This window comes from Molossus molossus, unplaced genomic scaffold (genome assembly GCF_014108415.1).
Source record: "Molossus molossus isolate mMolMol1 unplaced genomic scaffold, mMolMol1.p scaffold_m16_p_10, whole genome shotgun sequence".
Classification (NCBI taxonomy): Eukaryota; Metazoa; Chordata; class Mammalia; order Chiroptera; family Molossidae; genus Molossus; species Molossus molossus.
The window spans coordinates 43,645,572-43,661,611 of NW_023425345.1; the positions used below are offsets into that span (position 1 = coordinate 43,645,572).

General features: G+C 36.8%; 1 protein-coding gene across 1 annotated transcript in view; it reads left to right on the top strand.

Moving 5' to 3' along the window:
* The window catches only part of CNTN1 (contactin 1), a 311,723-nt gene that overhangs the window by 182,769 nt on the left and 112,914 nt on the right, over positions 1–16,040 (top strand). The window contains exons 6-8 of the mRNA XM_036252416.1: positions 3,893–4,065; positions 5,927–6,022; positions 12,210–12,416. Of these exons, the coding sequence (XP_036108309.1) occupies positions 3,893–4,065; positions 5,927–6,022; positions 12,210–12,416 (476 nt within the window). The remainder of the gene's footprint in view (positions 1–3,892; positions 4,066–5,926; positions 6,023–12,209; positions 12,417–16,040) is intronic.

Consider the following 16,040-nt stretch of genomic DNA (forward strand, 5'->3'; position numbering starts at 1 on the left):
GACAGAAAACTTCCCTAATTTGGTGAAAGAAACAGACCTACAAGTCCAGGAAGCACAGAGAGTTCCAAACAAGATGAACCCGAAGAGGCCCACACCAAGACACATCATCACCAAAATGCCAAAGTGAAAGACAAAACGAGAATCTTAAAAGCAGCAAGAGTAAAGCAATTAGTTACCTACGAGGGAGCTCCCGTAAGACTGTCAGCCAATTTCTTAAAAGAAGCTTTGCAAGCCAGAAGGGAGTGGTAAGAAACATTCAATGTGATGAAAAGCAAGGACCTACACCCAAGATCACACTATCCTGCAATATTATCATTTAGAATCAATGGATGTATAAAGATTTCCCCAGAAAATGAAAAGCTAAAGAAGTTTGTCACCACAAAACCTGTAGTATATGAAATGTTGAGGGGTCTTCTTGAAGAAGAAGAACAAAAATATGAGTAATAAAATGGCAATAAATACATATCTGTCAGCAATTGAATCTACAAACCAAATGAAAAAGCAAAATAGAAACAGACTCATAGGTACAAATAACTTTTTGTTGGTTGCCAGATGGAAAAGTGTTTAGGGGGATGGGTGAAAAAGGTGAAGGGATTAAGACGTACAAATTGGTTGTTAGATTGAGGAACCTCAAAAGGAATAGGGGGCAGGGAGAGATAAACCAAAAAATGTATATGCATATGTGCATAACAAATGGACACAGACAAAAGTGGGAAAGGCAAGAGAGGGGTGGGAGTGGGAAGAAGGGGGTCAATGGGGGCAAAAGGGAGGGATGTTTATAATATATTCAACAATAAAGATAAGTTTAAAAATTAAAATTGTGTAATGAAGATTATGCTAAACATGCAGAAGGGTGTATGGAGATCATACACATTTGAGGATAAAATGTTCTTGTATATATTAGCCTAAATATATCTTCAGATGACACATAATATTTCCATATTAATTACATTTAAAGTGCTTGTATAAATAATTCTAGAAAGCCACACTTTTTAAAATAGTCTCAAATCTATATTCCAGACAACATATAACATTCCTTAAATGTTTCTACCTATTGGAAAATCTATATGAATATTATTTTTCTATTTTTCTGGATTACCTATTAATAATGTCAGAAAAGTAGCAATGGGATTTTTTGCTTCAGATGGTTCAGAAAAATTATATTAACAGTTTCTAGTCTGATTCAAAGAATAAGATTAAAAAATTGACCAAATGCCAATGAATTTGAATTTCGCCTATGAACTAGTTCCATGTAGACAAAGCAAATGATTGATGGAGAAATCGAACCTCTAGGATGTTACTGTCACCTGACTTAATTGAAGGTTGTCATTAAACAAGATTGATTTTAATAGTAGATTTTTTTCTGGATATAAAAATGACTTTCTATTGTCATAAAAAGTTGTTATCAAAGAGAATAGCACTTTCCCCTATTTAATTCTAATTGAACTCATTTTCTCTTGCCTCTGGCTACAATTACAAAATTATTCTTAAAATAAAATATGAATTTAGAAACCACACCACTATTTCTTTGAAATCATTTTTAGTGTTTCAATTTCATGCATGAGAGTGCAATATAAGTAGATATTTTATAAATTATACATTTGTTTTTTCATATATTTGATGGGGTAGGCATTTTTCTACCCTTAAGCAATGCATATGGGAGTTTATGGACAAGACTAGTAGAACCAATAGAGGCTGTAGAGGAGATCTAATCCAAGCACATAATTTCACAGGACAGGAAGCTGAGCCCTGATAAGCAAATTGGCTTTCTTAAGAGTGAGTAAATCACAGACCCAGGACTGACACATAGATTTTATGATTTTCAAAGAAACATGCAATTTTTTTGGTATGCATCTTTCTAGATTAATTGATAGCATTGCAAAAGCTATTTCCATGATGCTTACTCTGTGGCATTCTGTCCTTGACAGTCATACATGAAGCCTTAGCAAAACAGCCTCCAGTCTGGAAAGATGGCAACAAAACTGAAGTTGCCCCAGAGAGTGTTCTAGAAATATATGCTTCTCCTTGCGAACCCCTGTCGCTCCCGCCCCCCCCCGCCCCCCCAGGGGCAGTGAGAAGCAAAGCTTTGCCTAACTACAATTTCATATGCATTGGTCAGTACTCCTTACTTCTCCCTCCCTCCAGTCCCATCAAGTATTCTTAACAAATTTTAAAAAATAAAAATAAGAACAACACTTGGCTTGGCAAATACCTCTCCGACTCCCTCTCACAAGTCCACAGCACAGAGGTTGCCAGGGCAAGTGTGGCCTGACTGTCCCCACATGAATGTGGAGAGCTACAGGGAGAGGCGATGCTTAACTTTGATATGAAGGCTGCCTGCCTTTGACAGCATAATAAGAAAAACAAAATAAAGATTTAGTTTGTCTGATGGAAAAGAACTCTTGAAGTTTTAAAAATGTACTTAATATTCGGGGCAAGCCTTACTAACCTTGCTAATCATGCAATTTGTCATTCACACAGTAGTTTTCTATTTGTGGCACATTCTGTGATAATTCGTTATTCATGGCAACATTCTGAAAGGTACAACAGGGACATTTACCTTCTGCTTACCAGCCTTAAGGCTTTTGTTATCTTTCCTTTACCCCCCAAATAATAAGGACCCCAATAAAACTGCATTTAACACTGTGCGAAAGGGATTACAATAATGTCATGGATGTTTGTAAAAATTAAATAGATCAGTGAACCTTCCCAAACACAGCGACATCAAAGGCAAAATCAGATCCTCTGGCAGGAAGTTAGGCAATAAACAAAAATTTGGAGTCAACATATTTGGGGCAGGGGGGAGGCAAGGACACATAACAACTGGATCAGCCCAACAGAGCAACCCATGGCCTTGGCAAATGCAAAATAATTTGACATTGGATAGTTCAAGCAAGGACAAGAGTGCCATCAGCTGGGGGGAGAAGGAGGGGTTATTGGATTGCAATTTGGTAGTTTTTTGAAATGCAAAGCAAGGTTTTCTGTGTTGGCTTTGAAATCACCTCCTGCACTGTAAAAATTAAAACTAAAAATTTTCTAACTATTTGATTTATTAAGAGATATTCTATAATCATTAGACCTTTTTGGCTAGATTCTGACCCTAATGGGAAATGACCCAGGCAATAAGCACTGCAACCACAACCCCCATTTGACCGCGGCTCTTACCCTCTAGCATGTGGAAGACGTGGAACCGTAAGGATGAACCCTGATCCGGAATGATTATACAGTTATGCAAGTGGGCAGTGTAATCGAAAACTACTTCCCACATGCGTTCTTCCTATCATCTCACTGAGAAAGTTGGATTCCTGCTTCTAGTCAATTTACTTGTAATACAATCCCCATAAACATATCTGCAATATTATTGATTTTGTGTGATTGATCTCTATAGTCAGAATATGACATTTACTGAGAAAACCCTCTTTTCAATTAGTTTGTTTTATTGAAAAATTACTTTGATATTAAAATCAAATATTGTGTTATTTTATATTTTATTTCTGTTAGAGTAACACTTTTCATATTTTAAGTACCATATCTGTGTATGCATGAATCGAACTAGTGCATGGATGAATATCATTTAAAAACCATATAGATCAGCTAAGAAACCAATTTATCTAGAAAATCCAATAAGATATTTGTCCTTTGGGATGCTTCATTAAAAAAAAAAAAAAGAGGGACTATTTCATGCACTTGAACATTTACCTTTCTGTGCCTGAGCTAAATTATAAATCATGAGCCCAGAATATGCAATTATAGGGTGTGAAGAAATACCACACTGAGTCATCTGTTTAATTGTCTGAATTCACAATGAGCTGTTCCCATATTATTTTAGAATATTAGCTGAGTACAAAGGTCACAGTGACCTTTGAATGAAATGTACTTCTTTTTCTCATAGATGGAGAATGAATAATGGGGATATTGATCTGACAAGTGATCGGTATAGTATGGTAGGAGGAAACCTTGTTATCAACAACCCTGACAAACAGAAAGATGCTGGAGTATACTACTGTTTAGCGTCAAATAACTATGGGATGGTCAGAAGCACTGAAGCCACCCTGAGCTTTGGATGTAAGTAATTGTAACTTTAGAAATCACAAGTGTGTTTAGCTGAAGTAAAACTTAGGTATTATCATAAGAGTTCAGCAAGAAAAGAAATCAGAAAAGGAATGTGAAAGAAAGTCTTCATAGATGGGTCTTCCATGATTAGTGGTTCTTAACTGTGTGGAAAAGAAAAAATTGCAGGAGAGCAAAGCATCATGAGAGGTATTATAAATGTATTTGAAATAGTGAAAGGTAACATTACAAAATAAACTAAGACCATGTCCTAAAAAAATCTTGAATAAATTTCTAAAAATTAGCATCAGTGGAAATGTATTCTTAATGGGGGTGATATCAATCTGAAGGGAGTGAGGTTGGTTCTTGGGGGGGCGTGGAGGGAGAAACCATCTTCAATATTAAAGCATACTGGTTTGTGGCTCCCTAAAATTCAACCCTACCTGACAAAATCTCACCCCTTAGCATTTAATTTATTTTACTGGGAATAAATTAAATTATAATTTAATTAAATTATTTACTTTAAGTTTAGATTAAATTAAATTTCTCTTTTGGGGGACAATCATGAAACATTTTTGAGAAACACTGTGCTAAAATGAAAGTGAGAGGTTGTTTCGGAAGGAGGATTGTGCATTGGGAGAGGAGTGAACTAAATGTCCTGCAGTATGTGGTTGTATGAGTAAGCATTTAAATCTTTTGCAAAATTGATTATGGGATGAAACGGTATATGAAGAGGACCCATGTGGCAATGATTACTAGGAGGCAGTGAGACAGTCAGGAAGCACAGCCAGATTAAATGGTGTGATAACAGTGGGGCTGTTAGTAATAAACAATCCTTGAAGAAAAAAATGGACTGATTGCATTGCACTGAAGAAAGAAGACCTTATCAAAATATACTGTTAAAAAGAAAGTCTAATTAAATGGCAGAAACATTCTGTTTTCAAAAAATGGGATAAGAGCGAATAAAAACAATATAAAGGGTGGTTGGGAGCATTTAAATGGTTGCTTTGTATGCAGAGATCATGATAATATAAGTTGTCCATGTTGAAATGTCAAGCAAGTATTGGAGGAAGAAATGACATTCAGGTGAGGCATCAGGGCTAGAAATGTAGGCGTTCGGTGTTCTCTGGGAAAAGGAAATAATTAGGATGATAATTTTTCAGAGATAAATATATTGAGAGAAATAACAATGAGATTTTAGAATTCGAATACTGATGACAGACAAGCAACAGGGGATGAGGCAGGACGAAAACAGAATGAGTCCCAGTAAAAGAAGTGAAGAATCAAATAGTAGAGTATCAAGAATCCAAGCAATATGTGAGTTACAAATGCACAGGAAAGAGGAAAGAAAATGAGAATTGAGGAAAACCCAGAATTTGAAAAGGACCAAGAGATTGATGACCTGCAGTTTCTTCAACGAGGATCCTGCCTTTCATCCTAATATCTTTCCCACATTGGAATCCACCCTTAAGAAGGGGAATATACCTTTCAAAGTAGTATTTTCTCTCTAAGTTATTCCTCTTTACTTGCTTGTTTTGGTAGATCCCTGCTTTTCTCTGAGCCCCTGTATTTCCAGATATCCTTATTGAGATCCTTCCTAAATGTGAAAAAAAAGTTAAGGATATCTGCAGTCTTCAGGGTTGTCACAAGAGTTATGTAGGCTGCTGCCAGTATCTGTCGCTTACGTTCCCCACAGAACTCTTCTGCAGTATATGTAAATCAAATGCATAAAAATGGGGAATTGACTGATGGGCTTCACCAAACCACCTGAGAAGAATCATATCCAAAGTCAGTGAATAGCTGAAAGGTAAATGTTAATGACTGTCTCTTTCTGTTGACCAGAGAGTGAATGTTTCTTCCTTGCTTTCACCCTTAGATCTTGACCCTTTCCCGCCTGAGGAGCGCCCGGAGGTCAGAGTGAAAGAAGGCAAAGGAATGGTGCTGCTCTGTGACCCTCCGTATCACTTCCCAGGTGACCTTACCGCCTCTCTGAGTTAGCCTCCATGCAGTGAAATGGGCACATTGTATTTTCCTAACAAAGATGGTACATTTATAATTAAATTAGACTCAATATTTGCATAACGTATTAGTGATTATAGATCCTTTTTTCCTCGGCTCTTTCCACCTGGCCCTGATTCCAAAGATCTATGATCATTTTAGTTTATAAACAATATGTGTGTTGGATTATGTTCCCATGAATTCTTCTGTTACACTGGGGAACATATGATAGATTTTCTACAAATTATTTCTCGAATAGAATGGTACTGAGGAGTGACATACAATCAATCATTTTATTAACAATTTAACATCGGTAGTGTCCTGTGAACTGTAATTAAACACAAGAAAAGGATAAAGGCATAGTAAATGTTAATCTATTGGGAACACCAATCTGCAAAAATAATCATCTAATTTAGAAAGGGGATAAATTAAGTGTTATCTATTACAAGATTCAACCCTTGAATACATGTTTTCAGTAATTTAATATGGCTAAAATAAAAGCTTCCAAAGTGCTAATTAACAGATGAACACTTCATATATTTTCAATAATTTTAACTTGTTTTATTAATCAAATATGTCTTAAAATAATATATAAATACATTTTTTTCACATTGGAAAACTGTTTTATATGTTCTATATTCTTATAGTTCTATTATGCCATAAATACTATGCAATAAATTTGAGAATGAATCATAATAGACTATTATAAATCATCCTGTGTGGAATATATTAATCTGGTATACAATCATCCCTCGTTTATCGCGGTTAATCCGTTCCAGACTCTAGAGGTTGCACCTGGCGTTGAAGGCTTCCTGGGGTGCTCGAATCCATAGGCCTACAGTCCACACGTACAGTAATTTTAATTTTAATTGTAATACGGGGGTGTATAATTGACTCTGACAACCGAGTGCATGCTGTATCATTTTCACTGTCTCAATCAACTTTTTAATGAATATATTTGAAAAAACCGCGATAGAGTGAAGCCACAAAAGTTGAAGAGCGAAGAGGCAAGGAACGACTGTACATACTCTGTTTTCAATCGTATATAAACTCTGATTCTTTATTTATCAAGTATTGGTAATTGTCTTTCTAATAACTGTAAGAAAAACTATTAATTGATAAATACAGGAGGAACATATGGATTCAAAATGTTATAACAACCTTTCAATGAAAGAATAGTATTTTTTCTTTGAAGAATCACCAGAAGCAATTTTCTACAAAGTAAATGATCATAATATCCAATGACTGTATTTGACGATATGCAACACTGGATGAATGGGCTTCATTCAATCATTTATTCATTCAACAAATCCCTTGTGAGCACTTGTTACGTATCAGGGACTATTTAGGCCACAGGAATACCTCAACTGGGCAAAACAGGTAAAGTGACCACTCTCAGAGACCTTCTCCTGGGAGAGACAGACGTAGACAGGACAAATAGTTCAAAGATAGAGCATGTTAGATATTAATAGATAAACTCGAGGGAGAAAAAAATATACAGGGCAGGGTGGAGAGGAAGTGTTGAGACGGCTGGCTTTTGACAAAGGCCATCACTGAGCCGGTGACTTGGAATAAAGGCCCGAAGGAAGTGAAGAAGCTAATGTTGCAGGTATATGAGGGAAGGACCGGCCAGGCCTGCGCCACGGCAAGAACAAAGGCCTGACACAGGACTGTGGGGGAACAACAAGTAAGCCAGGGTGGCTGATGGAGACAGTGGGTAGTAAGAAATGAAATCAGAGAGATAAAAGAGCTGTATCGCACAGAACCTTATAATTCATAGTACACACGTTGGCTTTTGCTGTGAGATTTGTATTGGAGGGCTTTGAGCAGAGGAGGGGCGTGACATTGTTTGTTATAGAAAGATGAATCTGGCCACTGTTTTAAGAAAAGACTCAGGAGAGGGTCATTGCAATAATAGAGGCAGCCTATGATGGACCAGGGTGGGGGCAGTGCAGGTGAGAGGAAGTGGTTAGAACTAAGATGTATGTTGAAGGAAGAGCCAAGAGGACTGGCTGGTAGGCTTCGTGTAAGATGTGAGAGAAACACAGGCATCAAGTCTGGCAGTAAAGTCTTTGATGTGAGCTCTTGAGAGCATGGAGTCTCCATCACCCGGAGTAGGTGTGGGCACTTTAAGTGTGAGATGCTTATCAAACTTCTATTGGATTGATAGTGAAGTAAATAGAATGCATTTAGTACACTTAATATTCGAATCCTTTATTATTAGAGTAAATAGAGTACAGCTGACTATACTAAACATCTTGATTCACCATTATATAAATGTCTCTCTCATTCACGTGCAGGGAAAAGACCCAGGAGGGAAGTCTCTTCTTGCAAAATCCATTGCATTTTCCTGTGGATTTGGGTGTTCTGCTGATTTTTGCAAAGCACAAAACTCAGATTTGGACTAGTTTACTCATTTGTCAATAATAATTACACATAAACATATCATTACAAATGTCTATTTAATTTTATAGCATTTGATATACAGCTGATTGCCTAGTACCTGGCACAGAGTGAGTATTTGACAATTATCTGAGGACTGAGAGAGCGAACAAGTAAATAAATATGTTCATTAGTTGATGAATATGAAGTGCTTACAATTTCACTGGAAGGCATATTCACCTATTTAGATTTGTTTGATTAAATAGCAATTAATAATTCATGAATGTGTTAGACTTTTTAAACTCTTCAACCCTAGAAAAATGAAAACATAATGCTTTGTTTCTGGCCAATTATCCATAAATAAAACCATCAGAAATTGAGTTACTGCATCTCACAAAATATAAAGCACATATGTGTATATTGAGAAAGAGAATAAAGAAAAAAATGTCTATCATTTGAAGGGTGGATACTACTGACAAAATACAGTATACCTAATAACAGACATAATTGTGAATTTTTAAATGAATAACAAAGTGAGAATACTCTTGGAAGAATAACTCCTGGCTCATTGAATATTATCTTTAAAAAGAAGCCCAAAAGAATAAAAAGATCCGCAGACAGAAATAGAAAGCACAGTAGAGACTACATGAGCCCACAGTATGACTTGGCATACATTTCTTTCTAAATGCGTTTAATTTATAGTTTACTATGGGTATCAAAGCACCAATTAGAAGCTATACTGATTTCATTGGCATGGGTAAATTCTGTTCTATTGAGGTAAATTTGGAGTGGGGAGGAGGTTGTCAATGGAGGGAAAAAAAGGAGAACATCTGTAATACTTTCAACAATAAAGATAAATTTAAAAAATAAATAAATATTTTAAAAAGCACAAACATCTTCTAGAAAGTTTGCAAGTTATTTATCCAGGGGACACTAAAGTACTTCAGATGTATTTTGAGGAGAAATATACATTATTCAGCAAGGTTAGAGAAGTGATGTACTGTAAAATAATATAATGACACTAGTCAAATGTCCTGTAGTTGCCCCAAACAAAATTTTCTTGCAATATCATCCACACTTTCTTGAGGTGAAGGAAAGAAATCTCAGACATCAATCAATAAAAGCAACTTTTCTGAAACAGGTGCTGACACTTACTCTTCCTAAAAAAATGATTTGATAGTAATGTATTATTTAAGCCAGTCAACAGTGCTATGAATAAAACAGGTGTTGACTTTTTGGGAGTTGATTAATGTTACCATCTGCATGGGGCCAGGAAAGACAGATAAAGAAGTAATCCTTCCAGTCCCTGTGAGAACTGGGTCAGAGCTTAACTCTTGATTGCTAAAAATAAGCCTTATTCTCAAATTGGAGAGGCAGGGCAGCTACCACACCAATCTTGGAACACTTTTGGTAGTGACTGGGTGGAGAGGGAGGTTGGAAAGTCACTTCTGTCTGTCTAGTCTGCGTGGCCTTGGGCAAGTCCACTAACCTAGCTAAACCTCAGTGTCCCTGTTTTAAAATGGCAATAGCAATTCCTACCTTTATTTTGATGAGAAATGATAGCTTCTAATGTATTGCAATTATTATTTTATCCAGGTGAATGGCTTATCCGTAGGCTAAATTTTATTAGATAAAATTACATTTATTCATATTACAAGTCCCAGAGGGCAAAGACCACATCTGTCTGGTTTAGCAGTTACATTCTCAGTATCCAATAAACAAGTAAGGTGGAGATTCCACACTGGGCATTAACTCAGCCAGACCAATTACTCTGTAGCAAGACTCTCAGGTTCAATCAAACATCATCACAATAATTGCACTGACCTGGCTTTTGTCCCTTCTAAGTTCAATTATTAAAACGTTATGTCATTCCTCTTTACATATCTCTTATGAGTGGAACACAAAACAAAGTCTTAAATTTCAGAGAAACTGGATAATACAGTGATTAAATAGCTGATTAAAGTTACAGTTTGTCCAGAATGAAAATGCTGGTCTTCATGTTCACATAACACACAGTATTCTGAATACATTTTGTGTGTGGTATCTTGAAAACATTGTAAGGTTGAGAACTTTTTTTCTTTTTTTCTGTAAGGGAATCTATATTTTTCTTGAACTCTGTGATTTTTTTTTTTTTTTTTGGAATTTAACTGTAACCATAAATCATGGCAAAAATACTGAATTAGATTTTTAAGTGGGAATAGAGAAACATTATATTACAAGTCATGCATGTTTACAGTATGTTTTATATTTTGCCATATATATCGGTTTGGACCAAAGATTATATGTCATGATTTCTTGCCCAATTTTCAGCTGTCTCCTAAGTTTCTTCTTATCTTGATTCTTCTGTGGTGTTTACCTGACCTAAATCAGCATAAGGATAACTACTAAAATAATAGAATTATTCACAGATACAAATGTCTTAAAAGACATTTGCAAACAATAACTCTAAATTAGAGAATATAGTGTTTAATATTCCTTCTCTTTTGATATTATCTGTATTTTCTATTTATCTTAATAAATGCAAGTATATTGCTTCTATCATAAAAAATGAAGATTAAAAATGGGAATAATGTAATCATCTTGACTTACCTCCCTGATAGTGCAGATTGCTGGAGAAAATTACACAGCTAATCTAAATAGAATACCCTGGATTCTTATTTACAAGAAATTCTTGTTGTTTTTCGTAGTCATCTCTCTTTCATACTCCTTTGGGCAGCTTTACCAGTCACTGTGAACTCCCTAAAGCAAAAGTGCCATAATTATTTTATATTTAAAAGATCTTGACCTTCCACCATCTCACATCTAAAATCCGATCTAACTTGGCATCAGAGATCCCTCCTATAATCTTCCTAGTGACAGTCGCTTGGCCATGGTGTTTAAAGGAAGTCAATATGTGACTGAGAAGTGTGCAGGGCCCCTGGGTCCCTCTCGTGCACCACTGCTGTGCGTGGCACCTGGGGATTCATTCATTCCTCAAACCAGGAAGGGGCGATAGGAGGAGAACTGCATGAAAAGCAGCAAATGAATGAGGAAATTCAACTTTTGGTCACAACTTCTGACTTTCTGGTTCTTTTTCTCTCCCCAATCTTTGTAGGGTCAATGTAAGAAATGTCCAAACCTGCAGAGAATTGTTATAAAAGTCTATTTCAGCCAAACCGAAGACATATATTCAGTATGTTCAGCTAAAGGAATTTCCTGTGGTTAAGAGTTACCATAGGCTATGCTTCCTAATATTTAAGAAAACTAGTAGCATGTATTTCTCTGTTTCTGTGGTTTATGCTTTTTAATGTGGCCAGCACAGGTTATATAAACTCATCTCCAAATCTATAATTTAAAACAGGAGTACCAAAACAAAATAGATATAAAACTACAGTATGGTTAGTAATAATTGATTTTATTTAAAAAATGCAGTAGGAAAGTGGGTTCTGAGCTGTGAATGATCAGACCTTGATTCCAAAACCCCAGTTCTACTTAATGGTCATGAAATTCTAAGCAAGACATTTAATCCCTCTGAGTTTCATTTAGTTCATCAGTGGAATAGAATAAGATTAGTAGTCTAAAAAATAATTGAGAGAGAAAGATATATAATTGCCTTGTAATATGCTTATATTCATTCAAACTATAGAAACTTTTAGAAAACTTGCAGTTTGTCTTGGCCTACTTCCAACATATGCTGTACAACAGCCTAAATTAGACCATCTGCTAGGTTATGGCTAGAAAATAAAATCTTTGCATTTGGAGAAGAGCTTAATATTTAGTAGACAATATTTTTTTCCTAGATGATCTTAGCTACCGCTGGCTTCTAAATGAATTTCCTGTGTTTATCACAATGGATAAACGGAGATTTGTGTCTCAGACGAATGGCAATCTCTACATTGCGAATGTTGAAGCATCAGACAAAGGCAATTATTCCTGCTTTGTATCCAGTCCTTCCATTACGAAGAGTGTGTTCAGCAAATTCATCCCACTCATTCCACTACCTGAACGTAAGTATTTTACTTGTTATATTCTGCTTTTGCAAGGTTGTCTAGTGTCTGGAATTCTTATAGTATTCCGGCGGGCAGGTGAGCTGGCTGCTCCGTGAGAGGAAACAGAGGACAAGCACTTGGAAAGTTCTGGGCCTTCCTCAGCTTTTCAGTAGAGGTGATTTATATTATAAAAATACCCTAAAATGGCAGAGTTCAGACTGGCTGCCTCCACTTCACGGAATGCAAAGGACTGATTCATTAGTCAAATCCCAGTTTATTAATTGTGAGAGAATCACTGGCATCTGTTTATTTTCATGGCCATTCCCACTTCTTAGTAAATTCATGAAGGTGAACAAATCATTAAATTAAAAACTATGTTATTACAGAATGAGGGGGAAAAAGGCAGATGGTTGGTATTCAATAAATATCTTTTGATCTTCTGGCTCTTTTTCCCTCCCAGCCTTTGTAGAGTCAATGTAAGCAATGTCCAAACCTACAGAGAATTTTTATCAAAGTCTATTTCAGCCAAACTGAAGACCTATGCCAGGGAGCAAGATCTCAAGTGCTCCGGAATACAACAGTTTAGATGTTTCTTTTATGCTTTTGAGATTACGGAGGGAACATAAAGAAGATTATCTGAAGGTAGAGGGAAGCAAGGGATTGGATTACAGAATAAAGAGATTGTGTGCTTTCTCAAGGGTGGTTAAGTCTCTCAGGGGTATTACTTCTGGCATTTCAAAGGTGTGTTAACCTAGGTGCACAAGAGCAATGGACAAGGCTTACTTAAAAACTTCTCACTATGCCCAGCCAGTGTGGCTCACTGGTTGAGCATCAACCCATGCACCAAGAGGTCTCTGGTTCAATTCCTGGTCAGGGTACATACCCAGGTTGTGGGCCCAATCCCCAGTGGGGGGCATGCAGGAGGCGGCCATTCAATGTTCTCTCTCATCAATATTTCTCTCTCTCCCCCTCACCCTTCTTCTCTCTCTAAAAATCAATAAAGAAAAAAAAAATTTTTTTTTAAATACCTCTCACTAAAGAAGTTACAGGCTGGAGCATGACTATCCACCATGACCTGCCCAGTTAGGAATTTATGGTCAGATCACCCTGTGAGGTTACTTTCCATAGAACTCCTTTATTCCCACATATTAGATACTCTCACCCATATTTCACAGAGTTAAAAAGAGCCACAAGATAAAAACTTCTTTAATGTTCTTTCTTATTCTTCCCCCAAAATTTAGCACTTCTATTGATTTCTTACTTTCTAACTTGATAGAAGAAGTGTTTCACCTTCTCCTTAAGGGAAGTCCTCCAATTGCCCTGGTTCACATTGCATTTGATTTAGTTAGGGACTTGACTACATCATTCACTTCCTTTGTTTTCTGGATCTTCAAACTCTCCTCCATTCCTTCCCTCTGCATATTCCTTTGTATTCAGTGGGAACAATCTTGAGAAATCAAAACACCTTCCTATTCGTTAATCCAAAGGAAGCTTTTCAGTCTGATTCTGTATGTGAAACCAGACAACGAATAGGTCCAGGCTGCCTGTCGCTACTTGAGCCAATTAAGCAGAGACAAGGCTGAATCATATATGAGCATCTATCCCAATATTGCCAGCAGTATGGGAGAGCAGTGGCTCATCCCATTAAATCTGCTCTGAACTCCCTCCATAGCTGGTGCTTCATATTGTGTAGCTATGTGGGGAAGGTCAGGCAGGCAAACGAGGAATAACATTGGGTAAAACAGTTACAGATTAGTAGACAAAAAGAATAACAAAGGGTAAAAAAATTACAGATTACAGGCATGAGGAAGAAATTTGGGCTGGGAAACGTGGACTAGGGAAAAGGGTTGTTTGCCTCCAGGGCTCCACGGTTGTTAGTCTTTCCTTGATGTAGCACAGTTTTCCCTCGTTCTCATATAAGAATAGACAGCATTCCCCAGGTAAGCTCCCAGGGCATACAATTCCCAGCCAGGTCAGAATGGACTTTCTTTAATCAGAACAAAGCAATCACGATGAACACAGCAAGGATGTTTAACATTTTGTGTAACTATGGCTAGTACCCCACTATGATTAGTTCTCTATTATTCTCTCCCATCCCTTTCCTATGAACTATGACACTGTTGGTCTCTTCAACCTCTCTTGCATGTTCCCTTCTTTGCTAATGGTCCTGATTCCTGCTCTTTCTTCATCTCCCACCTGCCTCCCTGACACATTCTGTGCAGTATTCTTCACCATATATTCCTCATTCTTATATTTCTCTGTAATCTCTTTCCAGATATTCTCACCCATTTATACCTTTCATTAGGAGCCCTATGCAGATGGCTCCCAATTCACATTTCCAAAAATTTCCCCTGTGATTCAAGTCTTTAATTCTACCTACCTCCTGGACTTTTCACACAGAAGGTTCTCAAGGATATTTAGCTCAAAATGTTCCTGAAACACCTGTTAACTTCCCCCCCCCCAAAAACTTCCTTGGTGTTCTTATCTCATTTAGCAATCTCATTATATTTCTACTACCTCAGGATAGCATTTTTAATCAACTCCTTTCCCCCACTCATCTTCAGGACAGGGAATTCAATGGTTCTCAATTAGTATGTAAATTCTTGGGAAGTTTGAGGAAAAGGCACAACCCAGAAATGCTGATTCAGCAGGCCTGGGAGGTGACCCAGGGATCTGCAGGTGATTCTGATGAATTGAACATTTAATCTACACCTCCAGAAAGCATTGATCCCAGGGGAAGTCCTCTTGATTCTGCCTCTAAAACAAAATTTGCATTTGTTCTTCCCTTTCTGTTCCCACTGTGACTGCCTTAGGTCAGACCTTCATCTGCTTTTCTTAATTAATGAAACAATCTTCCTTAGATCTCTGACTCTTTTATGTATTTCTCTTCTCCATGCTCCATTCTTTAAAACAGCCAACAAGGTCTTCGACCTAAACCAAAGGTAAGATCTATATTACCTTTTACCAAAACCCTTTGGTAAATACTACTGAGGAAATTACTTTCCAAGTATTTAATATCACAGTTACAGGCCTTCTAGATTGTAGGTTCAAGCTCATCTTCAACTACATATGATTCAACATCATTTGAATTGCTAGACTTGGGTTGTTGTTGTTGTAATTTCCTGCACATGCCTGGAACTGTCATAATACAGTATTTCTTCAACCTGGGCTAGTCCAATTCATATACCTTTCTTACCTAAATTCCAAGAGCCATTTACTTCCAGTAATCTTTCTTGGCTGATACATTTTTAGATCATTTATTTTTATTTTAGCCTATATCTTGGGTTTTTGTGTATCTCTTTGTCTCCTCAGCATTATGTAGTATAAAGTTCATACTCACACGTGATCCCAAACCATGTATTTAGCCTTTCTGAGCCGATTTCTTCGTCGGTAGGGGGATAATACATATTTTAGGACTATGTTACATAAATTCAATAAAGTGGCTATATTGATGAGCACAGTGATGTCTGAATAGATGCATTTCTTATTTTCTTCTTTCCTTTTTCCTTTTCAACTATTTCCCCTTTGTCTTATTCTCCATGGACACTTCTTTTTCCCTCCTTTCTTCTTTCTTTCTTCCTTTTCCCTTCTCCCTCATTTTCTTTCTTCTTTCCTTTTCTTCCTAAGTCCATGTGGCATCTG